General features: G+C 44.9%; 4 protein-coding genes across 4 annotated transcripts in view; 2 read left to right on the top strand and 2 right to left on the bottom strand.

Moving 5' to 3' along the window:
- The window catches only part of adisspb (adipose secreted signaling protein b), a 215,827-nt gene that overhangs the window by 164,672 nt on the left and 23,421 nt on the right, over nucleotides 1-27,734 (bottom strand). The gene's annotated exons all lie outside the window — the stretch shown is intronic.
- Nucleotides 211-9,913, top strand: faah2b (fatty acid amide hydrolase 2b). The gene is made up of 11 exons (XM_080519234.1): nucleotides 211-485; nucleotides 1,226-1,308; nucleotides 1,426-1,562; nucleotides 2,313-2,522; nucleotides 3,060-3,179; nucleotides 3,787-3,922; nucleotides 4,896-5,013; nucleotides 5,115-5,234; nucleotides 7,200-7,311; nucleotides 7,403-7,591; nucleotides 9,572-9,913. Exons 1-11 carry the CDS (start codon nucleotides 288-290, stop codon nucleotides 9,772-9,774), a joined length of 1,626 nt encoding a protein of 541 aa, XP_080375360.1. The 5' UTR covers nucleotides 211-287; the 3' UTR covers nucleotides 9,775-9,913.
- On the bottom strand, nucleotides 10,834-22,270 carry nelfa (negative elongation factor complex member A). The gene is given in 15 exon segments (XM_080519090.1): nucleotides 10,834-11,123; nucleotides 13,756-13,855; nucleotides 13,948-14,091; nucleotides 14,093-14,310; nucleotides 14,398-14,506; nucleotides 15,715-15,803; nucleotides 15,914-15,983; nucleotides 16,098-16,163; nucleotides 16,165-16,226; nucleotides 16,334-16,423; nucleotides 16,569-16,641; nucleotides 16,643-16,731; nucleotides 16,930-17,101; nucleotides 17,786-17,995; nucleotides 22,178-22,270. Coding segments are annotated over 15 exon segments (1,734 nt in total). The 5' UTR covers nucleotides 22,235-22,270; the 3' UTR covers nucleotides 10,834-10,938.
- nicol1 (NELL2 interacting cell ontogeny regulator 1) lies at nucleotides 18,747-21,972 on the top strand. Its single transcript, XM_080519096.1, has 4 exons — nucleotides 18,747-18,846; nucleotides 19,092-19,226; nucleotides 20,233-20,321; nucleotides 21,178-21,972. The coding sequence occupies exons 1-4, from the start codon at nucleotides 18,759-18,761 to the stop codon at nucleotides 21,247-21,249; spliced, it is 384 nt and encodes a 127-aa protein (XP_080375222.1). The 5' UTR covers nucleotides 18,747-18,758; the 3' UTR covers nucleotides 21,250-21,972.

The raw sequence follows: 27,734 nt of genomic DNA, 5'->3' as shown, positions 1-27,734 counted from the left end.
TAATTATATCTTATTACGTTTAATTTAGGTAATAAATCCGTTATATTTGGTGAAGCTCTATAAATCTGTGTTTTGTGGATAACGAAGAAAAAAACATTTGTGTGACGTCACTGACTTTCTCTTATTTGCAGCAAGCAGCGGTTTCCCGCCGCAGCCTCTCTGCCCTGCGCGCGCTTCGCGTCCTCCCTCCGGATATAAAGAGCGCGAGCCGAGCGGAGCGGCGCGGCGCTGAAACCCCAGCCGACCAGCCGACTACCTTCACCCGGCCTCGCCCCCCGCATCCAGCCATGGCTCTGAGCCGCGTCGAGAGGCTCCAGGTGTGGCTCTTCAAGGCGTTCACCGCGGTCCTCTTCGCGCTCTTCCGCCTCCTGTCCCCGCGGAGGTCCCCCGCCGCCGGGTCCGGCGAGAAGAGGCTGCCGCCCGTCGGCGACCCGCTGCTGCTCCAGTCGGCGACGCAGCTCGCCCGCAAGATCCGGAGGAAGGAGGTGTGTAACCCGGCCGGCGGAGCTCCGCGGCGTCCCGCTGATGGCTGCAAATCAGTGCGCGTGACGGTTAACGTGTGCGCTGAACACCGCAGGCCCGGTTTACAGCCATTTAAATGACAGTGCGTTTTTAAAAAAAATGTACATTTTAAATTGAAATCTCGCCCTGCTGGGGAACCTTCTTACAAGGACACATCTAGTTTCAAAACACCCCCAAGAATTATAAGACAAACCGACACCTGTAGAGTCACGTGACCGCCAGTACTCGAGTACAACGACGCTTCAATTGTACTGAATTACAAGTGAAATACAGTTACGAATATTCAAGTGCGGAATACCCTGAACTTCAAGAGTACTTTTACTTGTGAGTACAACAAGTATAGTTACATTCCTGAACTTAGAATTTAGCTTCAAATATTCTCCCACTTTTTCCGTCAATATTTTAGAATTTCTTTTATTATTGTTTTGAATTAACGCCAGTAAACAAAACACTCAAACTACAATACTGTGGTTTTTTTCTCTTCTCCAGAACTTCTAGCATTATTATAATACTCACTGTGGTTTTTAACTTCAGTTTAAAAGTTAAATAAAAGTAATTTTTTTCTGCTTTTCTTGAGACGAATCCGTGTCGTGTTTCACAGGTACAATACTTGTCACCCCCCTCCACTTCTTGTAGTTTGACCTGTTTTTATGTGTGTGAGTAACTAATCCGTGTGTGTGTGTGTGTGTGTGTGTGTGTGTAGGTGTCCAGTGTGGAGGTGGTGCAGGCTTACATCAACAGGATCCAGGAAGTTAACCCCCTCGTGAACGCTGTCGTCCAAGACAGGCAAGACGGAGCCGCGCGTTAAAAAACAAAAAAAACAATTGACGCGTCAATATGAGGTTTTCAGTTTAAAATCGAGCAGGATGTGTTGGGTGAAGCGAGTTTGCGCCGCCTGTGCAGGTTCTCCACGGCCCTCCAGGAGGCGGCGCTGGTGGACAGGCTGATCGAGGAGGAGAGCGGCGGGGAGGACGTGCTGGAGGACCGGCTGCCCTTCCTGGGCGTCCCGCTGTCGGTCAAAGAGTCCTTCTGCCTGCAGGGTAAACTAGCGCTACTCGAGTAGCAGCAGGAATTCTTACTTATATATTGTTTGTACGTATTTTATCATGACGATTTGTCGTCATCCAAGAACCAAAACGGTTACGTTTTTTGGGACGTTAGCGGCGAACCGTTTCCAAATAAATCCCGCAATGTCCCTTTGATCTCATAACACTACATTTCCGAGGAAATGTTCCCGTGGCAACGGCGCTAATAAATCTCTCTCGGCCTCTCCGTGAAATGGGCGCTGAGCCGTTTCCATGGGAACGAGTTATGTTTATGTTTCACGCAGCAATGTAGCTATCCGGTTAGCATCGACATGAGCTAACGGTTAACGTGCTGGTGATGCTAGCTCGGAATGGGAACGAGACACGTTTCACGCAGCGATGTAGCTACCTGGTTAGCATTGACATGAGCTAACGGCTAACGTGCTGGCGATGCTAGCTCGGAATGCTGGGACGCAAATTGCCAAACGTCACATTTGTCGCCGTGGAAACCAATAGATCACAGGGATGTTTGATACATTGTGGCGTAAGCGAAATCAGTCGAAACACATCTGACTGTGTCACGATGAAAATATGTTTACGACCTTTGACCCGATCGCTCTTCGGACAAAAACACAAGTTAGCGACGGGAACAAGAGGAACCAAAATGGCGCCGTCCGAGGTCACATGGACTGAAGTGGGTGTGACGTACCTGATGTAACGTGTGACCCCCACCACCCCCCCCCCCCCCCCCCTCTCGTCCTGCAGGCATGCCGAACACCACCGGGCTCCTCGGCCGGCGGGACGTAGTGGCGTCGTCGGACGCCCCGCCAGTGGCGCTGCTGAAGCGGGCGGGCGCCATCCCGATGGGCGTCACCAACACCAGCGAGCTGTGCATGTGGCTGGAGTCGCACAACCGCCTCTACGGCGCCACCTGCAACCCGTACGACCTGGAGAGGATACCAGGGGGCAGTTCAGGTCGGCATGGCAACGGGGGGGGCGGAGTTATTGGCGCGTTATGGGCGGAGTTATTTAATTTTACTCTCCTCTTAATTCGTTGAGGATAAAAATTTAATTAAAAAGCCTTAATCAAATAGTTAATAATCAAATATTCAATAAATTTGATTCAATAATCAAACTGACATCAAAGGGATAACCCTTTGATGTCAATTTGATGACATGATAAAGGAAAAAATTATTTCCATATTTAATGATATATTATTAAAATGTATTTATCAGTTTTATATCACTTTAACCAATTTCATCATGTTTAATTTTACCATAGCGTCAATGTCATTTAAGTCCATTTTAAAAAACAAAGCATTTGACCATGAATTCCGTGATTTTGGCAGAAATGAGTCAAATCTCTTTGTTCGTATAAAGATGTAACGTAAGATCTCCCCCAGACGGAGAAAGTTGAAATCAGTCACGTCAGTTCGTTTTTTTGCTCAGGTTCCGTTGTTTTCTGCTCAAGTAAAAATAAAATAAAACCAAAACACTGTCTGTGGCCCTCAGGGGGGGAGGGCAGCATCCTGGGGGCGGCGGGCGCCGTCATCGGCGTGGGCTCCGACATCGGGGGCAGCATCCGCATGCCCTGCTTCTTCAACGGGATATTTGGACATAAAACCACCCCAGGTGAGAGACGGCGGCGCTAAAACACCTTTTTTTTTTATGCTTTTAACAGAGAAGGGGGACAAATTACAACCAAATAAATCCATGAAAAATAAAAAATGAGGAATAGAATTAACGCATGCCTCGTTAGAGCCTGATGTGTAATAAAATGTTATGTAATAAAACCCACAGTGTAATACCTGGTCGATGATGTAGGAAGATTTAAATGTGATCTTGATATGTGAAGATTTTAAATGACTTGGGGAAACGACAATCACACACAAACTGTATAGAGATATATGTATAAACAGCATTATTCAAAGTACAAACCATAAATCATTGCCTCACTTTTTTGATTCCAACATGAAAGGAAAAACATTTTGCTGCCTTATAATGTAAAGTTGAAAGTTTGTATGTCTAGTTACATTATCGACCAGTTATTACTACATTTCGGGTTTTATTACATTGTCAAGTTATTACTATTTATTATTGTGATTTTTTTGCACGGGATCTTATTAAATCGCCATGGAAACGACAGGATAGTTTGTTTTCCTGCAGTGGAAACCAACAGTCAAACTAAAAAATAAATAAAAAAAAAACTAGAAGTATGTAAGTCCCGTTTGTCCCGCAGGCGTGGTTTCCCGTGACAACCAGCACCCTCCGTGCACCGGCCGACACGGCGAGTACGTCAGCGTGGGGCCGATGTGCCGCTACGCCGAAGACCTGCTGCCGATGCTGAGGGTCATGGCGGGACCCAACGCCGCCAAGTAAGAGAGCGGCGTTGCGTAAGATCTCTCCGAGACGCGGTGACCTTTAACCCTCGTGACATTCCTGAGAGAGGCGTGCCGGGCACGTGTCCCTACGCGGACCTTGATCCTAGCGTCTGTTTAAAGTCCTAGTGAAATGAAAATTCCACCTCCAAAACACTCTGGTGTCTCTTCTAGGGACATTTTTCATGCTAACTGGCTGAAGGTAAAATGTTAAAATACGTCAATCTGCGAGAAAATAGCCGATAAACGGCGCTATTTCCTCTGCTGGGCGGAGCTTCTGACAATAATAGAGTGACATCACGAGTTGTGCACACGCCCAAGTTGTGTTTACATTATGGAGGATCAGAGTTTTGACCACGAAGAGGCTGAATTTAACCATATTTCATCATCGTCGTCATTTCAAACCCAGTGATTGATGAAGAAGACACAGAAGGTGGTTCTGCCATCGGTGACCCCGTCTGGAACATGTTTGAGGAAGCAGAAGACGCTTCGTCCTCCATTCGTCCTCGTCTCCTCAGCAGCCGCCAGTTTTCAGCCCGAGCTAGCGGCTAGCCACTAGCCGCGCGAGCTAACAGCTAGCTGCTCCCGCCGCCTGTGCTCCTTTTCTCCTCTCTCGGTCTCTTCCAGGCTCAATCTTTCATCAAGGCTCATAAAACGCCGACTATAACTTCAAAACACTGTAAAAACTTTGATATTTAAGAGGAAACAAGCCGATATAAACGCAACAGATTGAGATCTGCACAACTCGTGACGTCACACATAGGCTCCGCCCACGAAGAAGGATTCCCCCGACTTCCTCGGCTGGAGATTCAAAATTCAAATAACTTTGTTATGCGACAACAGTGGTGGGGCAGAGTCGGAGGAACCTTACAAGTAGAACCCCAACTATCGTTTTTTGCAAAGTAGTGTTTTACATGTTTTAAACGTGCAAATGGCGAGCAGCGATCTGACCCGCGGCGTCCGCCTGCAGCTTGTCCCTGGACGCGGCGGTGGACCTGAAGAAGCTGCGGTTCTTCACCGTGCCGCACGACGGCGGCTCCGTGTTCACGTACCCGGTGAGCCAGGAGCTCCTGGACGTCCAGAGGAAGGTGAGGCGAAGACCGTCGACGGCGCCAAGCGTCCGGGAAGGTTCCCCATCGTCCATCTGACCCCCCTTCCCCCCCCTCCTTCCCCCCGCTGTGATCGGCAGGTCGTCGCACGTCTGGAGGCCGACCTCGGCGTGGAAGTGGCGGAGGTCCGATTCCCCGGGTTCCGTTATGGCTTCCCCATCTGGAACACCTACATGGGGCTGCCAGACGCCAACGGGAAAGTGAGTTTCTGCGAGAGAATCGGGAAATTGCAGCTTTGTTCTTCTGCACATGCTCAGTAGACGTTTCCTCCAGAGTGTCGCGACAACAAGTCCACTGCAAAACAAAAAACAACCTACAAAGCAGATAGGAGAGCTCATAGGTCAGCATTTGTTGCCATGGAGACGCTCCCTGCTCTGTTTTTTCACACAGTGATGCTACATGACAGGCTAGTTAGCGTCGATATGAGCTAACATGGTAGCGATGTTAACGCTGTTTTCCACGTTCTACCGAGTGTAGCTCTACCTTTATGCCCGACAGTCGCCGTAGCAACAATCCAACTTGGTCGTCTGTTCACCGGAATGTCCGAGTGTGTGGCTTCATTACACAAAACAAAACAAACCACAGCACCCTCTAGTGGCCTGGCATGCTCACTACACTGTTTTCAAAACGTTGGCGTGTAAAACGTGAAACTTTTCAGGAAACAAAAGCGGTAAAACGAGGTCCAACACCCCTCTCTCTCTCTCTCTCGAAAGCAACACCCATTGTTTTCTGTTTTCCAGAAATACCTCACTAATCTGTTTAGCCTTGTGCTGCATACCACACACACACACACACACACACACACACACACAGTTTTATCGACGACAATCCTTTCACCCGATTCCAACGTCTACCGAGGAACACAAGTCGTTTCTTTGCCTCACGGAGAGAAGAAGAGTTTCCTCTTGAACAGTGAAGCTCTAATTAAGAGTTTGATCATTTATTCAATCCAACTTTATTCATAAAGCAGGTTTAAAGACATCAAAGAGCTCAGAAGAGACGATAAAAGGGATGAAGGTGTGGGATTATAAAAGACGGTAGAGAGACGAGTACAAACAGTGGAGATTAAAAACGGTTTCCACGTGAAGATGTTCCATCTCTTCTCGGAGCGAAAGTACAAAGTTAAACAACACGTCTGTGTCCGGAGGCGTTTAGTAAATATATTAACCAGACGTAAAAGTTTAAAGTGAACCAGAACAACTTGAACTCAATTTGTTCCAAACCGACGACGACGACACAGGATTAATGAGTTCTGCTCAACAGTTCACATAAACTGAGGGACATTTTGAAATGGAGAGCAGAAATAATAAAAAAACATTTTAACTTTCAGTCAAGTGAGAATTCGGATAAATTACATTTTAAGTTTTATTCCATTTTTACACATTTAAACTGAGTTTATTATGCAGGATTAAATGTTTATCTTCAATAACTTAAAATTATTTTTGAACTATCTTAAATTTGAGTGAAAAAGGTTCATATTGAATAACTTTACGCCTTTTTATTTTAAAATTTAATTTCCTTTTTTACTCTGATGATAAACTGAAAGTTGACGTTCCAAGACAGGAAGTAGACGTTCCAAGACAGGAAGTAGACGTTCCAAGACAGGAAGTAGATGTAAGACAGGAAGTAGATGTTGTACGACAGGAAGTAGATGTTGTACGACAGGAAGTAGGTGTTGTGAGACAGGAAGTAGACGGTAGACATTCAAAGACAGGAAGTAGACGTTCTGAGACAGGAAGTAGACGTTCTGAGACAGGAAGTAGACGTTCTGAGACAGGAAGTAGACGTTCTGAGACAGGAAGTAGATGTTCTGAGACAGGAAGTAGATGTTCTGAGACAGGAAGTAGACTGTAGACATTCAAAGACAGGAAGTAGATGTTCTGAGACAGGAAGTAGACATTCTAAGACAGGAAGTAGATGTTCTAAGACAGGAAGTAGATGTTCTAAGACAGGAAGTAGATGTTCTGAGACAGGAAGTAGACATTCTAAGACAGGAAGTAGATGTTCTAAGACAGGAAGTAGATGTTCTAAGACAGGAAGTAGATGTTCTGAGACAGGAAGTAGACATTCTAAGACAGGAAGTAGACGGTAGACGTTCTAAGACAGGAAGTAGACGTTCTAAGACAGGAAGTAGATGTTCTAAGACGAGCCCCGTCTCCCCTCAGACCCCGCGGGCGTTCGCCGAGCTGATGGGGGAGCCGGGGGGGCCGGCCTGGCCCCTGTGGGAGCTGCTGAAGTGGATGGTGGGCCGGTCGAAGCACACGTTTGCCGCCATCGGTAAGGTCACACACTCCCAGTGGCGCTTTTCCTGGCGTTCGTGTTGAAACCGTGTGTGTGTGTGTGTGTGTGTGTGTGTGTGTGCGTGCAGGCCTGGGCCTGGTGGAGATGACCCGCGGCTCCACACCGTCGCCCTTCATCGTCCAGCAGAAGGAGAAGCTGCAGAAGGAGGTGGAGGAGCTGCTGGGGACCGACGGCGTCTTTCTCTACCCGTCACACCCCCGAGTGGCGCCCCGACACCACCACCCGCTATTCACACCCTTCGACTTCGCCTACACCGGTCAGTCACTTCCTGTGTGTGTGTGTGTGTGTGTGTGTGTGTGTGTGTGTGACGTCTCTTCAGTATAGAAAAGGAAAGAAGGAAGGAGGATCACTCGTCCACACACACACACACACACACACACACACACACACACACACACACACACACACACACACACACACACACACACACACACACACACACACACACACACACACACACACACACACACACACACACACACACACACACACACACACACAGGATTATTTGCCATTAATATTGAAATAGAATTCACAACTTTTAAAACTATAAATGTAAAAAAAAACCCAAAACATTATTTTTTGTTTATCAAAAAGATCAAATATCATTGAACACTCCTACAATATGAAAACATGATTATATCTTTGATCTATGAGAGGGTGTCATTTAATGTTCATGCTTCAGTACAAATAGTAGAAGTTGTAAGATTTTCTTTTTTCTTTCTATTTTGGAAAAACACAGGTCGGAGTAGTGGTAATACTCCAGGTAGTAGTAACAGAAATAGTAGTGGGAGTATTTACTGTCCTTCAAACTGCAGTCTGACTTGTGACCAGAAGGGGGGGACAAAGGTCTGGCACTCCAGCAACACACACACACACACACACACACACACACACACACACACACACCCCTTTTCAGTTTAAATGTAAATATTGCTTCCGACTCACCGTCGTCACCTCTAAGGCTCCTCGTCTCCTCGGCTCGTCTCCTCGTTTCCTCCCGTCCAACGACGATCCTTCAGCTTCAGACCTTAAAAGAAACGAGTCGATACTCGTCTCCTCCAGCAACCGTCGCTGACAAAGTGTGAACATAAACCCCCCCAGCTTCTAGAGCAGGGGGGTCAAACTGATTTCAGTTGAGGAGCCACATCAACCTGATCTGACCTCTGACCTCTGGAGGCCCAACAAGTCAAACATCACATGTTAAACTGCAGATATGGACAAATGTCAAAGTCTTTCCTTCTTTTGATCCTTTTGCAAGAATTTGCCAGTTTATTCTGAAATTTACATATTAAAGGAAATCAGATATTATATTTGCAAAAAAAACCTCAGTCACCTGTATCTGGATATCGTATATTTATTCAGGATTAAAACAATTTGTCATCATCTGGAAATTGTTTTGAGTTTACGTGTCCAAAGTATCACTTCACATAAGTTGGACTCGTCGTTTTATTGTGAAAGGTGTTGCGTCATGTGACCTCCACAGACGCATTAATGTCGGGGGTCAAATTCTGACCAAGGGCGGTTTTCAATGTCATTTTTGCCAATCTAGTGTTTTTAGATCAGAATCTGTCAGTTTTAATTTTTATACTTTAAAAAAATAAATAACACATAGCGGCCGGGTTAGATCCTCTGGGGGGGCCGCTTCTGGCCCCCGGGCCTCATGTTGGACACCCCTGAACCAGATTCAACCAACAGAAATCCACAAAAACGATCTTATAGTCGCTCACCTGCTGCTGCTCCTCCGTCCCGTCACGCTGGCGCCCCCTAGTGCTTCTCCTCCGCTCTGATTATATCTGAAATATATACCACTTCCCTCTTGGATTCAAAATAAGGTTGTTTTTTCTACATTTAAAAAAAAAATGGCAGAATAATTAAACTGCTAAAATGATGAGTATTTCTAAAAGGGGGGGGAAAAAAGCAAAACTGCTTAGAAGAGAATCTTAAGTCTTGTACTTATTTATTTAAAATGACAACATTTTCCTTCCATTGATTCTCTGTGGAGCTTAAAGGAAATTTCCTTCTGGGATCAACAAAGTATTTTTATTTTATTCTTAAAAATAGTCTGTAAAATGTCAGGAGGATGAAATCTCTAAAAATCAGGTTAGAAAACAGCTGTATTGTAATTAATATTTACGAAATTCAACATAAGACCTAAAACGTCGCCGCGAAATTTGGCGGGAAAATCACTAAAATGAATGTACCTCCTCCTCTTCCTCCTCCTCCTCCTCCTCAGGAATCATCAACACCCTGGGGCTGCCGGTGACCCAGTGTCCTCTGGGGCTGGGGGGGGAGGGGCTTCCCCTGGGGGTGCAGGTGGTTGCCGGGAAGCTGCAGGACCACCTGAGCCTGGCGGTGGCGCTGTACCTGGAGAAGACGTTCGGCGGCTGGAGGGACCCTGGAGGACCACGTCCCAAACAAAACGCCTCCGTCCACTAAAAGAGCCGTCTCTCTCTCTCTCTCTCTCTCTCTCTCTTTTTTTGCACTCCGGAGGAATTCGTCCCGTCGGTTCAGTGTCATTTTTTTATTTTTGTTGTTTCTTTTCAAGTGCGGAAAAGCTTTAAATAGAAATGTTCAATATTTTGTTCTCGATTTTCACTTGATCATTTCTAATAAAACCAATAATAAAATAAGCTAATAGAAGAAAACGTGAGTCTCGGCTGGTTTCTGTGTCCTTAAAATGCAAAGAGCGCTTTTGTTTGGCGCCCGTTTCCATGGCAACGTCAGAAACACTGAAAGCGTCGGTTTCATAACGAAAACACACGGAGAACACGCTAAAAACGCCATCAGTGACGAGTCCCTGGAGGAGGAGGACAGCGAGTCACGACACTCTGGAGGAAACGCCCTACTGAGCATGTGCAGAACGGCCCGTAGTGCCGCACATGCTCAGTAGCGGCGTTCCAGAAAACGAAACTCCGCTTTCCCCATTTCCCCAAAGTTTTCAAAGAGTGTTTTCCCGAAAAGACACACTTCCCCGTTTCCATGGAGACGGAGCGTTTTCAAAGATGACGAGCGTCGCCGTGGAAACGAGACAAAATCAATGGAAACGAGACCCGAGTCGCCATTTTTCTCTCCAAACGGTCGTTTTAGAAACGACGGAACCACGTAAGAAAGAATAGGAAACACCTCGTTGGAGTCTTTTTTTTTTTTTTAATTTGTTTTTTTTATTTTCTTCCCTTCTTTTGAAAAAAAGGATGAAAAAATAATTATGGAACATCTACCAGAACTATCCAGCGTTCGTCACAAAACACTTTGTGAACGGCAGAAGAAGAAGAAGAAGAGGAAGAAGAAGAAGAAGCTGCGGCGCCACAGACGGGCCCCGTCGGTACGGAATCAAGTGGTGTGGCTCCGCCCCCTCCTGAGCACGGCGCCATCCGGAGGAGACGTTAAAAAAATAAAACAATAAAAGAGGAAACAATTTAAAAAAAAAAAAAAAAAATCTCCTGCATGTCGGCGCTGCAGGAGAAAAGAGGACGACGACCTCTGACCTTCCCGGCGCTCTCGTTTTTTTGTTTTTTTCTTTTTTGGCCCAAATGCAAATACTTGTATCTGTGTGTAAACATGGTCTGTGGAGGGGGGGGGAGGGGGGGGAGGGGGGGGGCCTCATGAGGTGTTGGTGATGGGTTTGTACTTCTTGAGGCGGGTCCACTGCCCCGTGTTGTAGTTCATCTCGAACACCGTGTCCACCAGCATGGTGGTGCTGCCGGTGCCGTCGGCTTTGGGCAGGACCTCCGTGTGCTCGCTCAGCTTGATCTGGATGATCTCGCCCTGCTCCGGACACGGGTTCTCTGTGGGGGGGGGGGGGGGAGGGTGGGGGGGGAGGGGGCAAGCAGAGGCTCCGTTAACAAAAAACCGTCTGCATGATAAGGCTTGAAAATTAACCATATTACAGACACACTACATGTTTAACAATTTCTACTTGAAAGATTATTTGTTTGCACGTGGTGTTAGTCTTGTTTCCCATCGTCTATCAGGCCTGTTGAAGTTTCACCATTTTCTTGCTTTTTTCAATTATAAAGGCAAAAAGCACATAGACGGCCAAAGAAAATGGGCAAAATGTGAAACTGTGCACTTTTCCAGGAGTGAATTTTTTTTTTAAGTTGGCAGACAGTCGAAGTAAAGGATAGAAAGGAATAGAGAGAGAAAGAGAAAAGAAAGAAAGCAAAAAAAAGAGGGAAGACAGAAAAGAAAACAGGAAGAAAAAAAGAAAAGAAAAGAGAAAAAAATTAGAAAAAAGAGAAAAAGAAAAAAAGGAGAAAAAAGAAAAGAAAAGAGAGAAAAAAAAGAGAAAAAAGAAAAAAAAGAAAGGAAAAAAGAGAAAAAAGAAAAGAGAGAGAAAATGAGAAAAAAAAGAAGAGAAAAAGAAAGGAAAAAAAAGAAAAGAAAAAAAGAAAAGAAAAAAAGAGAGAAAAAAGAAGAAAAGAAGAGAAAAAAATTAGGAAAAAGAAAAAAAGGAGAGAAAAGAAAAGAAAAGAAAAGAGAGAAAAAAGGAGAAAAAGAAAGAAAAAATAAAAGAAAAAAAATAAACGTCTCCGGAGTGCCACGTGCATCATAAGGCTTGAAAATCAACCATATTACAGACAATTAAATGTTTAACAATTTCTACTTGAAAGATTTAAATAACCTAATTGCAAGCCGCCGTAATTTGTTTGCACGTGGTGTTAGTCTTGTTTCCCCATCGTCTATCAGGCCTGTTGAAGTTTCACCATTTTCTTGCTTTTTTCAATTATAAAGGCAAAAAGCACATAGACGGCCAAAGAAAATGGGCAAAATGTGAAACTGTGCACTTTTCCAGGAGTTAATTTTTTTTTTAAGTTGGCAGACAGTCGAAGTAAAGGATAGAAAGGAATAGAGAGAGAAAGAGAAAAGAAAGAAAGCAAAAAAAAGAGGGAAGACAGAAAAGAAAACAGGAAGAAAAAAAGAAAAGAAGAGAAAAAAATTTGAAAAAAGAGAAAAAGAAAAAAAGGAGAAAAAAGAAAAGAAAAGAAAAGACAGAAAAAAAGAGAAAAAAGAAAAAAAGAAAGGAAAAAAGAGAAAAAAGAAAAGAAAAGAGAGAGAAAATGAGAAAAAAAAGAAGAGAAAAAGAAAGGAAAAAAAGAAAAGAAAAAAAGAGAGAAAAAAGAAGAAAAGAAGAGAAAAAAATTAGGAAAAAGAAAAAAAGGAGAGAAAAGAAAAGAGAGAAAAAAGGAGAAAAAGAAAGAAAAAATAAAAGAAAAAAAATAAACGTCTCCGGAGTGCCACGTGCATCATAAGGCTTGAAAATCAACCATATTACAGACAATTAAATGTTTAACAATTTCTACTTGAAAGATTTAAATAACCTAATTGCAAGCCGCCGTAATTTGTTTGCACGTGGTGTTAGTCTTGTTTCCCCATCGTCTATCAGGCCTGTTGAAGTTTCACCATTTTCTTTCTTTTTTCAATTATAAAGGCAAAAAGCACATAGACGGCCAAAGAAAATGGGCAAAATGTGAAACTCTGCACTTTTCCAGGAGTTAATTTTTTTTTTAAGTTGGCAGACAGTCGAAGTAAATGATAGAAAGGAATAGAGAAAGAAAGAGAAAAGAAAGAAAGCAAAAAAAAGAGGGAAGACAGAAAAGAAAACAGGAAGAAAAGAAGAAAAGAAAAGAAGAGAAAAAAATTTGAAAAAAGAAAAGAAAAGAAAGAGAAAAAAAGAGAAAAAAGAAAGGAAAAAATAGAAAAAAGAAAAGAAAAGAGAGAAAAAATGAGAAAAAAAAGAAGAGAAAAAGAAAGGAAAAAAAGAGAAAAAAGAAAAGAAAAAAAGAAAAGAAAAAAAGAGAGAGAAAAGAAAAGAAAAGAGAAAAAAAATTAAAAAAGAGAAAAAGAAAAAAAGGAGAAAAAGAAAAGAAAAGAAAAGAGAGGAAAAAAGAGAAAAAAGAAAAAAAAGAAAGGAAAAAAGAGAAAAAAGAAAAGAAAAGAGAGAAAAAATGAGAAAAAAAAGAAGAGAAAAAGAAAGGAAAAAAGAGAAAAAAGAAAAGAAAAAAAGAGAGAAAAGAAAAGAGAAAAAAAATTTAAAAAAGAGAAAAAGAAAAAAAAGGAGAAAATGAAAAGAGAAAAAATTTGAAAAAAGAAAAGAAAAAAAGAGAAAAAAGAGAGAAAAAAAGAAAAGAAGAGAGAGAAAATGAGAGAAAAAAGAGAGAAAGAAAAAAAAGAGAAAAAAAGAGAAGAAAACAAAACAGTCTCCGGAGTGTGTGACAAGGCCTGAAAATTCACCATATTACAGACAATTAAATGTTTAACAAAGATTGAAACAACCTAATTGCAAGCCGCAGTAATTAGTTTGCACATGGCGTCCGAGGTTTCACCATTTTCTTTCTTTTTTCAATCACAAGGCAAAAAGCACATAGACATAGACAAAAAAAAAACCGATGGGTGTTTGTTGTGTTTCAGCTCCGGTACCTCTGGATCCGGCCATGAAGCCCAGGATGAGCGCCTTCTCGGGTCTGGTGACCTTGTTGGCGGTCTTGAACATCTCCTGGGCGGCGTACATCTGGTCCCTCTGAGGGGCACAAACATCACAAACACCTTCAACGCCACCGCCGCTAGCGGATCGCCTAGCTACCCCGCCTCCGCCGCCGTCCCACACGTTACCGTGAGCGACAGGTTCTTCTTGGGCTGCGGCTGCGGCGCGGCGGGCGCCGGCGTCGGCGCCGTCGGGGTCTGAGGCGTGCCGGGAGGCTGGGTGGGCGTCGTCTCCGGCTGGGCGGTGGCGGTGGCGGCGGCGGCGGCGGCGGGTAGCGGTGGCGGCGGCGGCGGGGCCGTTGCTGCTGGCCGGCGTGGAGGCCGGCGTGCTGGGCGACGTGGGCGTGGCGGGGTTGGCCGCCGTGCTGGCGTTGTACATGGGCGCCCTCTGCTTGTACTGGCCCGGCAGGGCGGCGCCGGCGCCCGCCGTGGCCGACTCCTCCGGCTGGCGGGCCGCCTGCAGCGTGTCGCGGGCCGAGCCGCCGGCGTTGGCTGGTGGGAGAGGATTGAATTAGATGGATGATGAGGTGGGGGGGAGGGGGAGGGGGGAGGGGGTGGGGGAGGGGCGGGGGATCTCACCTGGCTGCGCCTCGGAGCTGGGAATGTAGGAGGAGGAGGGAACCATGCTGGGCGTGGCGGGGAGGTAGCTGGTGGAGGGGAGGGGGTTCTCGTTCAGCGCCCCCAGTTTCTGAGGGAGGAGAGGAAAACCAGTCATACACAAAAACTTCTGTGTCTGTGTGTGTGTGTGTGTGTGTGTGTGTGTGTGTGTGTGTGTCTTCAGCAACTACAACAAAGCATCTTCCTGTAAAACGTCAATAAATTTCAATTTCAATTAAAATTCAAGGTAGAATTCTCTAGATTTGATATTTTAAATCAGCGTTTTTCAACCTTTTTGAGCCAAGACACTTTTTTTTGTTTGGAAAACTCTGGAGCCACACCACCACCACCCGAAAATGTTAAAATGTGAAACTCCGTAGCCTCTATTAACAATATAAAGTCATTCTCATCAAAGTTTTATCAACAGGAATCAAATAAATAGCTCAAGCTCCTTTCAGCCTGTAAATGAGCAGCGTGGAGAAATCAACCAATACCACTTTTTGACACCAGGCGGCAGTAGTGAGTCAAGTCGGTAGGTCATTTTACAGGATTGTATAGGCTAGGGTTAGCATACAAGCTTCAACAGCTATAGTAAAAAAAAAATAATAAAAAAGTAGATTAAACACTATAATACACGTTTGGCATATTTGGTAGGAATGTTTCATAAAGTGTCGCGAGGGTCAACGGGACCGTCACCAAAAACATTAAAGTGGTTTAATACACCAGTGTTTTTCAACCGTTTTGAGCCAAGACACACTTTTTTCTTTGGAAAACTCTGGAGGCACACCACCACCACCCGGAAATATTAAACTCTGTAGCCTCTATTAACAATATAAAGTCTTTCTCATCAAAGTTTTATCAACAGGAATCGAGTAAATCCAGAAAGCAAGGACTTTTTTTAATAGTGCCTCCCTCAGTGTGAAACCTGGACCTGATGGATGAAGAGCTGAGATCCTGGTTTTCAAAAACTTCTCCATCACTGTCACTGACACAGTACTTTGATACAAGATGGTAGCAGGAGGTGGAGATGAACCACACTGACGTCTGTCACTTTACATTTCACCGGCAAAGTTCTGTGCTGCCCTCTAGTGGCGAAGAGTATTTATACATGATGACTCTGCAACACACTGCGTCTGTGAGCAAATGTTTTTTTTTTTTTGAAAAAAATGTGAAATTGGATAATTTCCCACGGCTCACCTGACGATCTGGAGGAAACACTGATTTAAAGAAACATGTCCGTCGCATTAGAGTCGTTTTCTATTAAAAAAAGAAAAACAAGAAGAAGAAGAGAAGAACCACCTGTGCGGAGACGAGGCCGGCGGCGTAGTCTGGCGTGGTGTTTTCCACCACCGCTTCCTCTTTAGCCGCTTTCTCCCCGGCCTCCGTTTCTACGTCGGGTGAAAAACACACACAAACAAACAACAACAACAACAATCGTAATCGTCAGTCATTCTTCAGGGAACCTCTTCAAAACGATTAGCCGGCGAATCGTCGCTACCCAAAGTCTTTCTCCTCCTCTTGGCTTCTCGTCCGGCTCCGACCATGTCCAGCTCGGAAATATCCAGCAGCTGACACACACAAACAAACAAACAAACAAACAAACAAAGCAAAACAAAACAAAGTCTCACTTCAGTCATCAAAGCGGCGGAAACGAGCGGAGAGCAGGAGGAGCGGCGACTCACTTTGACTCCCCTCTCTTTGCGCAGCGGCGTCCGCGGGGGGGCGATGGGGGTGCGGTTGCTGGGGGGGGCTGAACATGCTGGGGGTGGGGGGGCTGCGGAACGGCGCCTTGGGAATCCCTTTGAGAGGAGCTGGGAGTGCAAACAACACATTAACTGGGAGCTCCCGCCACTCGGTGGACCAGTGTGTGTGTGTGTGTGTGTGTGTGTGTGTGTGTGTGTGTGTGTGTGCGACTCACTTGTAGTGTCCATCTTTTTGACCAGCCCCCTCCCTTTGGCATGAAAAGGCACTCCGGCGGTCTTCTTCAGCTGCTGGGCCGTCTCCGTGGCTGAAACGCAAACGAGCGAGAACGTTTCCCGAAAGCAGTCGATGGTCACGTCGTCATAGCGACGGGGGGGGGGGGGGGGGGGGGGGGGGGGGGGGGGGGGGGTGGACACATGAACAAACAAACAAAACGAAACAGGGAAACGTACATTTCTGGAGCAGCTCGGCTCGCAGCGTGGCGCTCTTGGGCTTCCTCTTGAGCTGGAAATGTTTGACGGGGGGATGTGAGCGGCCCCACCAGGGTGGTCAGCGCACTCTTGTTCAGGTACTGGCACTCCAGGGGGAGCATGGCGGACGCCTCACACTCACCAACTGAGGAGGAGGAGGAGGAGGAGGAGGAGGAAGAGGAGGAGGAGGAGGAGGAGGTTTAAAAAAACAAAACAAACTTCCGAGATTTCTCAGCAATGCAGAAATCAGTGACGTCATTGGTTCAAACCGTGACTTCCGCAGCGTCGCCCGGCGACCCGACGACCCCCCCCCCCCCCGCCCCGCCCCCCCCCAGACGCCCACCTTTCTCCCGGAGCTCTCCCAGGATGTCCTGCACGTTGGGGTTCTGCTCCTCCAGGTCCAGGTTGAGGGAGCCCGTCTCCGGGAACGACTTGAGGATGTCGGCCACCATCAGCACCCACGGCTCCGAATCCACCGTCGCCAGCTGGATGATCTCCGACAGCGCCTCCTTCATCTGGGGGGGAAGGGGAGGGGGGGGGGGGGTTTAACTCGTTAATAAGTCAAAAGAATAATCATTAAAAACACTGAAAGGTTTCGGTATAGTCGCTACTGGTCACTACAACCCTCCACTATAAGTTGGACGTCTTGCCACCACTTCCACCGCCCTCCCCGCGCGCGTCGTACCGGGAGCAGGCCCCGCCCCCCTCCCGGGGCCGTGGCCCCGCCCCCCTCCCCCGCTCCGCTCCCTCACCCGGCCGTCTCGCGCCCAGCCCACAATGTCTGTGCGGGACCCGCCAGGCGACTGTCGCCCGCCGGGGCCGCGACGCCTTTTCCGCGTCGTCTTGGTGGGAAATCCTCCGCGGAGTCGCGCGTCTTTCGGGGGAAACTTTACGCCGAGCGTCGGAGCCTCCGGAGGGACGAAGTGTCGCACTAACAACCGCCGCTTTCGCCTTTTTTGGGTTTTTTCCCCCCCTTCCTTCCCCCTCGCGAGACACGAACGCTTCGCCTTTTTATAAACACATTTAATTAAATAAACAGACTTCTACCAAGTAGCGTAACAACCCGTACGGGCCGGGGGGCTTTTTTTTAATTCAGCGCAGCGGGGTTTTAAGACGTTCCCCCGCCCCCCGCCGGTAAAAAAACGAGCCGGAAAGCCGCCGGGGGCTAGCAGCGGAGCTAACGGCTCAAGCGAGCCCACCTCGTCCACGGTCCTCCGCGGGAGATGCAGCATCCCGAGCAGCAGCTTGAGCTTCACCGGCGGCGACAGGCTGGAGAAGCACAGCCGTATGTTGTCGATCACGGACACGGTGAGGAGGGAGGCGATGCTCGGGGGCGTCCACAGCTCGTCCGTGGACCCCAGCTTGTTGTGAAGCCACAGGCCGGTGTCGCTGTCCTTCATCGACGCCATCTTGGAAAAAGAAGTGTTTTGAGTTCGGGCATTTTAACGGGCTACCTAAGAAAACAGTCAGGACCCCCGCCCACAACCGAGGCGGGGGACGATTCTCACCAGTGAACCACGGCCAGCGCAATCACACACACACACACACACACACACTGGACGTCACCTGGCAAACACACGTTATGACTTCTTCACGTTTTGTTCTGTTAATAAAGTTTTTTTTATTCAAATCCCGCACACATCAAAGTGCAAAATACTCAACTCGTGTTCACTGTTTTCCCCTAAGAACCTCAATATTTTCCGAAAAACATGGTTTTTCTGCTTGAAAAACATGATTTTGAGAGGAAATCATGATAAAGTATATAAAGAATAAAGGAGAAACTCAAAATTATAACTCATGACGAAGTCCATATTCAGTGCGATATGGACAAATTAAAACGATAAAAGCAGCTTTACTGCAAACACATAAATTTGCAGGTTTAAAATAATTACCTATTATATTCTCTTTGACAGACTTTTTTTTTTTTAATAACAAAAACAATTGTAAACTGTAGGGAGGGTTTGTTTTTAGTTCGCCTCCTTTACACTTGTATTACAATCGGTTTGGGAGAGAGATTAATATTTATTGACTGACACTTATTCTGTTTTATAATTTATTAGAATATATTAGAAATAAGGCATTCTTAGAAGCAGACGGGATGAAATATCTATACATCTATGATGACACCTGAGTAAATCTGTATTGAAGTTGCTCCCCTGTGTGGGATGATTTATGACGCATGCGCACTGGCTCGCAACAACCCAGCGTCGGTGGGCATCTTCTCTCTCCGCTTCAAGCAAAACATCGTCGCTAATTAACGGTAGGTCATTTTCTCTGCATCACAAAAACAAAAAAAGGACGGGAAATAAACACAACATGCGTGAGTCGAGCGTTTGTTTATTAAAGACGAACGTTTAAAAGGACGTGTTGTTTTTTTTCCCCCCCTTTGCACAAAGCGCATCAGTTGTGTGTTGGATTTATTACGTGGCCGCCGTGGAGACGTTGTTTTTTTTTGTTTTTAATTGTATTCCTATCCGCGCTGAATGTTGATTTTCCACGCCGAAGGTTCCGGTTGCATCGCGTCCATGGCGTCCCGGTGGTTCGTGCAGGCGGCCGCGGTGCTCGTGCTGGCGGCGCAGCTCCTCTGTGTCGCCGCGGCGGAGGCGGATCAGGAGACCGGGACCGTCATCCCCGCTGAGAGTAGGTGCTTCTCACACACGGTCTCCGTGTGTGTGTGTGTGTGTGTGTGTGCGTGCGTGCGTGTGCGTGTTTACGCAGGCCGGTTATGGCTGGAGGACCCCCCCGCAGGGCGCAGCGCGGATTCTGGGTCATTTCATGAGCGTGCGCGTGAAACGGGGCCTTCTGACACACACACACACACGCGCACACACACACACGCACACACACCATTCGCTCTTCAAGCAACATCGTCTTAATTAAATTCCACAATATTTAATCAAGTTAAGAACCGTTTCTACCGCATAATGTTTTTAATATAAATATAAATGTACGACTGCAGGGTGTCCTTGAGCGCCGAGAAAGTCGCCTTCAAATAAAATGCATTACTATTTATTATTATACTCTTACTCAACTTGAAAAGACTTGAAATGCTCATGCATAAGTTACTACAGGAGTATTAGCACCGTGTCATTTTAGTTCTTCAATCTAAGACACGTAAGCAGAATGTGCGCAATGAGATTTGAGTGCTACAAACACAGTACCACGATTTAATTACTTTACTTTTACGGTTTATCCACAGTGGGAATGCATAGTAACATGTTGTTTTTAATTTAATCAATCATTTCTTTTATCCAGCAGTGAAAATGAAACGTTTAGCTTTTATATTCATATTTTCCCAAGAAATCAGCTTTAAACTTTGATACTTTATGCAGCTAAATTGGATTATCCATCAATTACCTGTCAGATATGCTTAAAAAAAACAACCTCAAATCTCTTTATATTTGACATTTCATGATGTCGTTGCCTCCTGAGATGAAGATATTGGAGTCTTCTGTTTGGTATTTGTGATTTTCACTGGATTCCAAAGTGATTAAAAGTCAAGTAACATGAAGTTTTTTTCCGTGCTTGAATTTTGTAAAACTTTTCTTACAAATCTGACCGTTTAAAACACGTGATGCAGAAAATGTGTGATTTTTACCCACCGTTCGTCCAGGAAACGCCATAAATGTTCAATCTGTGCGTCCAGGTCGTCCCTGTGTGGACTGTCATGCCTTTGAGTTCATGCAGAGGGCGCTGCAGGATTTGAAGAAGACGGCCTTCAACCTGGACGCCCGGGTGAGTGAACGACGCAGCGGCGGGATTAGCGGCGGGATTATGTCGGCTTCGCGTCACCCAGGAACGTTCAAACTAACCGCAGTTCCCGATTTGTCCACTAGAGGGCTGCACTGCTTCCGTAACAATAGAGGATGTGCGGTATCGAACATAAAACAGAGCTAGCATTAGCAGGAATCCTGCGTTCTGATACCAGACAGACTTTTTACTATATTAGAACGAGTCCTGTCAATCGATTTAAAAAAAACAAACTAATTAATCGCACAACTTTCTGTAATTAATTGTGATTAATCGCATTGTTTTTCTCCTGAAGACTGAAGCTTGTAATTTATTGAGGGAAAACCACGGAATTCATGTCGACTTAACACACAGAGTCTATATTTAAATGTATTTTATTTTTATAACGTCCTTTTAGCTTTGGTGAAACTGTTTCTCCCAAGGTCAGCAAAAATAACAAAAACATGAATAAATTCATGAATAAACGTCAAAGATGAGCGTTGTGTTAGCGTGCAGCTCCTCCACGTTGAGGATTTCTATATTTCGAGAAACAAAGTTGTAAAACGACTACGTGAAGAAAGTCATAATAGACCCGTTTACAAGAAAACAACGAAACAAAGCATTACAGTTGTACATTAAAAAAACTATTAAAAAAATGTCCGTTTCCAAGGCAACGGCAGAAATGCTGAAAACCATGCAGTTAGCATGTCGGGCCACTAGTAGGTGCTGCTGTCAGTATTTGCGATGAACATTAACAAATGTGAGCACGCCGACGCCGACTCTGGGGGGGGGGGGGGGGGGGGGGGGCGCCATTGTTGTTGTTGTTGTTTACTTACGACGGGACGTCTCCTCTTCGTTCCAGACGGAGACGCTGGTGCTGAGGGCGGAGAGGCGGGCTCTGTGCGACTGCATGTCCACCAGCTCGCTGCGCTGAACCCCACCACCACAAATCCCACCCCCCCCCTACACCCCTCCCCCCTCCACCCCCCCCAATCTGTCTCCTAACCTCGCCTCTCATCCCGACTCTTCTACACAATCCGCACTTTATTTTGGTTTTCCCTCCCATTCCGCCGCCGGGTGACGCTTTCGGTTTTGCCGTCGTGCTTCGCCTCACTTCTACGCCACCGATTGTTTGTTTTTGTTTTTTAACGCCACGAAGCACGCCGGCCCGACTTTCCATCGCCGCCCGTCTCCCGACGGAAGCGCAAACTTGGTTTTTTTTTTGTTTTTTTTAAATACTTTTTAGCATCTGGGTCATGTAGGAAACAGTAGGACGCGTCTGTACGTTTTACTCGTCCAACGTGTTGCACGAGGTTCAATGTTTACGACCATCAACACACATGGAATTGTAGCATCGCATAGAGATTATGTATGACAGCTCAATCACGGTTGTAAGTAGTCGTTGGAATTATTACCGTTACCGGGGGGGGGGCGTGGCGAGTGCGCCGCGCAGAATAAAGGTGAAGGTTATACTTCTCTACGTCGTGAGGTCTTCTTGTACAGGACGGCGAGGCGTCGCCACGGCGACAAGGAGGGTCCTCGTAGGGTTTACGACTTAGCGCAGCACTGTAGCATGAATTTACAGCACTTTTCTGTTCACCTATTGTTAATATAGATTGTATGTATAGATTACATAAGCTGTATGCACACGGGTCCATGTGATGGAGGTGTTGGATGGGGGGAGGGGGGGAAGGGAGGGAGGGGGGGGGAAATCAACACCGGTGGGAATAATAATAATAATAATAATAATAATAATAATAATAATAAACGTCTCTGTTGCTTGTTACTTTGTTGATATGACGTCACAAGAAGCCCCATCGATTGTCTTAATGTTGTATCTATAAATAAAAACATTGAATGACCTTTACTGCTTCCATCCTGTCGTCTGTCCAACGAGGGAAAGGTAGAATCTGGTACATCTGGAGTTTTGAGTTCTCTCCTTCTTTCGTTCTTTCTTTCTTGGGCAGTGGGAATGGTATGCACCAGCTTTCACCAGCAGGGGGCGGTAGAGTAATCACAGATGTCAACTTCAGTTGAACCCAATTGAAGAAGAAGAGGAAGAAGAAGAAGAACAACAACAACAACAAGTAGAAGAAGAACAACAACAACAAGTAGAAGAAGTAGAAGAAGAACAACAACAACAACAAGTAGAAGAAGAACAACAACAACAAGTAGAAGAAGTAGAACAACAACAAGTAGAAGTAGAAGAACAACAACAACAACAAGTAGAAGAAGAAGAAGAACAACAAGTAGAAGAAGTAGAAGAACAACAAGTAGAAGAAGTAGAAGAACAACAACAACAACAAGTAGAAGAAGTAGAAGAACAACAACAACAAGTAGAAGAACAACAACAACAAGTAGAAGAAGTAGAAGAACAACAACAACAACAAGTAGAAGAACAACAACAAGTAGAAGAACAACAACAACAACAAGTAGAAGAAGTAGAAGAACAACAACAACAAGTAGAAGAACAACAATAACAACAACAAGTAGAAGAAGTAGAACAACAACAACAACAACAAGTAGAAGAAGTAGAAGAACAACAACAATAAGTAGAAGAACAACAACAACAACAAGTAGAAGAAGTAGAAGAACAACAACAAGTAGAAGAAGTAGAAGAACAACAAGTAGAACAACAACAACAAGTAGAACAAGTAGAAGAACAACAACAACAAGTAGAAGAAGTAGAAGAACAACAACAAGTAGAAGAACAACAACAACAACAAGTAGAAGAAGTAGAAGAACAACAACAACAAGTAGAAGAAGTAGTAGAAGAAGAAATAGATAGTTTTGTTAATTTGATCTTTTTTGTTATTAAATTAATTCACCAACTCTGATAATAGAACTTAAATGACTGATTTAATGTTTATCCTGTCTTACTTGTTATTCAACGTTCTACTTCTATAGTTGTGTGTGGAGAAATGCTTGAAAGGAATTTCTCTCTGGGATTAGTAAACTATTTATTTTTGCATTGTATTAAAATGTCAAGATTGTCAAATGCTGGAAAAGAAATAGGAAATCGCTAAAACTGTGATGAAATGTTGATTATCTTAAATAATTGAAACTTCATCAATGCGACAAAAGACACAGCTTTTCTTTCAAGTCTACTGAATATATCAGACTGTAGACACTGTGTTCAGTTCGTAGTGTTTTGTGGCTCCAGGTAATTTTTATTTGATGGAAAATCACAAAAAAAAAGTCTCTTTTGGTCATAAAGTTCGGCAGAAAGTGATCTGAACAGTTGCATCCATCATTACCTTCCTCTGGTATTTTATTTTCTCCTTTAATTTCTTGTTTGGTATAAAAAAATTTTAAAAAAGTTGCTTCACGTCAGTTGAAACCAGAGGCGCTAATTCAGAACGACTTCAGAGAGATAGAACTTTGAATGGAAAATAAAATAGAATAAAATTATCGTGGTTTCAGGAAGGAACCAACCAGACGTCGTTCCGAGTCGTTTTGCATTTCGTTTGTCTTTCCGGAGGGGAAACAGGTTTTGTCCAGTTTGCTCAAGTTTTAAATACTTCTTTTAAATAATACACTCAGGCAATGTTTGCCTTTTGAAAACGCAAAAAAAAAAAACTTGTGCGATGACGACTTTAACCAAACAACTCGTTTTGTTCACTTGACTTGTGGATTGTTTATTGTGATTTTCTGCAGCAGCCTCCAAACACACCAGTCACATTACCTGTGGATATTCTATAGGATATTTTTTGATTGTATTTATGTTTGGATTCTTGAGGAACTGATCAACGACATCACACTGACCACGCTCTCGGCAGAGCTTCGGGAGGGGGCGGAGTTAAAGATCAAAAGAAAGAACAAAGGCTGGATATTGTCTGAATTTATTCTACACGTTACAAGGCTCAATGGGAATATATACCATAAAATGGGAAAAGTTCTATATTTATTGAAAGTATTTTAGAGCCACAAAAAAAAGAAAGGACGATGCTCATTTTAATGCTCAGAACTGTTTTTATTCAACATCTGTTCAATACATTGACACGCAATAATGATAAGTATATGAAGATTTAACTTGTTGACAAATGTTACACGCTCACAGCCAGGAAGGGTCTGCATTAAAGATCGCTTGGACTCTTGGATGAAAACTTTTGCTTCAGATCAAAGTGATCAAAGTCGAGGTTTTGAAGCTCCGGCTTGAGTGAGATTTTGACAGCACGAATCACGGGGAGTGTCTATCCCAGAGGTTGCACCTTTTTATGTGAAGATGCTTGTCAGCCAGTGACTCGTCGTTCTTAAACATCAACTTCCAGTGGTTCACTTCCAGATGCTTCGACCTCAAGTGGTTCACTTCCAGATGCTTCGACTTCCAGTGGTTCACTTCCAGATGCTTCGACTTCCAGTGGTTCACTTCCAGATGCTTCGACTTCCAGTGTTTCATCATCAGAGGATTCGACTTCGAGTGATTTATTACCAGATGATTCGACCTCGAGTGGTTCACTTCCAGATGATTCGATTTTGAATGGTTCATCATCAGATGATTCGACTTCCAGTGGTTCATCATCAGATGATTCGACCTCGAGTGGTTCACTTCCAGATGATTCGACTTCCAGTGGTTCATCATCAGATGATTCGACTTCCAGTGGTTTATCATCAGATGATTCGACCTCCAGTGGTTTATCATCAGATGATTCGACCTCCAGTGGTTCACTTCCAGATGATTCGACCTTGAGTGGTTCACTTCCAGATGATTCGATTTCGAGTGGCTCATCTCCAGATGATTCGACTTCCAGTGGTTCATCATCAGATGATTCGTCTTCCAGTGCTTCATCATCAGATGATTCGTCTTCCAGTGATTCATCATCAGATGATTCGTCTTCCAGTGCTTCATCATCAGATGATTCGTCTTCCAGTGGTTCATCTCCAGATGCTTCGACCTCAAGTGGTTCATCAGCAGATGATTCGTCTTCCAGTGGTTCATCTCCAAATGATTCGTCTTCCAGTGGTTCATCTCCAGATGCTTCGACCTCAAGTGGTTCATCAGCAGATGATTCGTCTTCCAGTGGTTCATCTCCAAATGATTCGACTTCCAGTGGTTCATCATCAGATGACTTGTCTTCCAGTGGTTCATCTCCAGATGATTCGTCTTCCAGTGGTTCATCTCCAGATGCCTCGACCTCAAGTGGTTCATCATCAGATGATTCGTCTTCCAGTGCTTCATCATCAGATGATTCGTCTTCCAGTGCTTCATCTCCAGATGCTTCGTCTTCCAGTGGTTCATCTCCAAATGATTCGTCTTCCAGTGGTTCATCTCCAGATGCTTCGTCTTCCAGTGGTTCATCTCCAAATGATTCGACTTCCAGTGGTTCATCTCCAGATGCTTCGTCTTCCAGTGGTTCATCTCCAGATGCTTCGTCTTCCAGTGGTTCATCTCCAGATGCTTCGTCTTCCAGTGGTTCATCTCCAGATGCTTCGACCTCAAGTGGTTCGACCTCAAGTGGTTCACTTCCAGATGCTTCAACTTCCAGTGGTTCACTTCCAGATGCTTCGACCTCGAGATGATTAACTGAGGAAGTTTGGGAAATGAGAAGTACCTGATTAAATACAATTGGTTTAAATGTCAGAACAGTGCTTCTGATACCTCATGGTTGAAGTAATGTGACCTACAATGACTTTCAAGTCTTTCAAGATCCACTAAACACGACAAACACATGTGTTTTACTTATTGTGGCTGACGGAGATAAAAAAGTTTAAGTCCATAACGTAAAGCTGCTGCTTCATACAGCAAAAAAAAAAACAACCAATGAATGATCCTCATGTTCGCAGTGAAGGTGTTTTTAAGCCTTTAACTAATCCAGGTCCAGATCCAGATCGTCTACTCACCAACGCCATGGTTTTGTACCGGTGCCGCGTCCAGCGCCGACACGAGCGCAAAGATCAGGAACGCGACGCAGATCTTCATTTTCTAAACAAACAAAAAAAAAAAAAACGAAAACATGAAGTTTTGCCAAAACACGCCTCCAACGAGACACACAGCAGATAAAATGCCGGATACATGTAGAGACCAAGAAAAGATTTGCCGGTACCTTAAAGTCGAGGTTCCCCCGTCAAGTAGAAACGACGTCGACAGTCGACTGGACTCCGGAGAATGAATTCCTGCGTCCCGGGTCGTCCTTATTATACGCTTCTGAGCTGTGCGAACGAGTTTACTCCCGACCCCCGTGGCGCCGGCGCAACTTGCAAATTGAAGTCAACTTTGCAAATTTTGTGACAAACTGCTCTAAGCATAAAGTGCACAAACGTCCTCGTACAATTTAATTATGAGAAATCCCCCCCAAAAAACCAACAAACATTTTTAGCACACAGTCCCTCGGGGCTGTGTGCGAAAGCCCAGAGGTACAACTGTTCATTTTTACTCAAGTACAAGGAAAAAGTACCCGGTCTGGAATATGTACTCAAGAGTAAAAGTTTGATCTCTCCCGAGGAGCCAGAAAGGCGACGGGATCTCGATCCGGAAGCAGCTGTTCTGAACGAAAAGCGACGGATTCACGGGTTGAACTTCGGCGAAAACTGAAAATAAAAACAAATCTCTGCCCGCTGATTCTCAATAGCGACGATTTGCTCCGATGGCGTCCAACACCGTTCACCTGAACTTCTGAAAAGTCGTCAAAAAAAGTCATCAAGACTTGCGTAACATCTGGAAATAGAGAGCTGGGATTTTTTTGGTTAACGACTCGGCAACACGTTTCCACGAAAAACTGCAAAAAAAACCCCCAAAATGTCCAGTTAAAGCGGATGGGAGTTTGGTGAAAAGCACCGAATGGAGGGGAAAGACTTCCTGCCGGGCAGAGGGGTTCCTCAGGGTTCTGTCCCGGGCCCACTGCCCCCCTTCCGTCTTCTGACCCACAGCGACCACCACATCCTCACGTTGGCCTTTGCGGCCCTTTGCCGTGTTTAACAACAGCGTTAGCTTGTTCCTTTGTCAGCAAATACCAAGAGGCTTTTTTAATTTTTTTGTATTTAAAAGTAAACAATTCATTATTTGAATATTATGTTGTCTTTCTTCATTTGTATTTTCACACGTCAGCGTGTTTGTACGAGGCCCTGCAGGCGAGAGGAAACTCAAATATTTATGTTCTAATTTTCCTGCGGTGTCAATTCACAGTGTAAACAGGATTAAGAGACACTTATCAAGTAATTTCTGACACGTTATGTACCATCAGGTGTTTTCCACTCTTAACATTGAACGTGGAGCTGCAACACAAAGAAATGTCGGCGTCAGACGTGCAGTGGTGATCTTTTTTTTTTAATGTTTTTTGTGTATGATTGTCTGCACCCGGTGCCTGGTCTCCTCCAATCCCAATGTTATATTTAAATCTTCAGAACTCCCGCCGATCGCCTCGAAGCCAGGCTCCGCACTCCGTGTGCAACGTCAAATATTGTAACACTTTGCCGAACTGT

Source organism: Blennius ocellaris (assembly GCF_963422515.1).
Source record: "Blennius ocellaris genome assembly, chromosome: 23".
Classification (NCBI taxonomy): Eukaryota; Metazoa; Chordata; class Actinopteri; order Blenniiformes; family Blenniidae; genus Blennius; species Blennius ocellaris.
The sequence above is the reverse complement of the archived record's forward strand: the minus strand, read 5'-3'. Positions and strand labels throughout refer to the sequence as shown.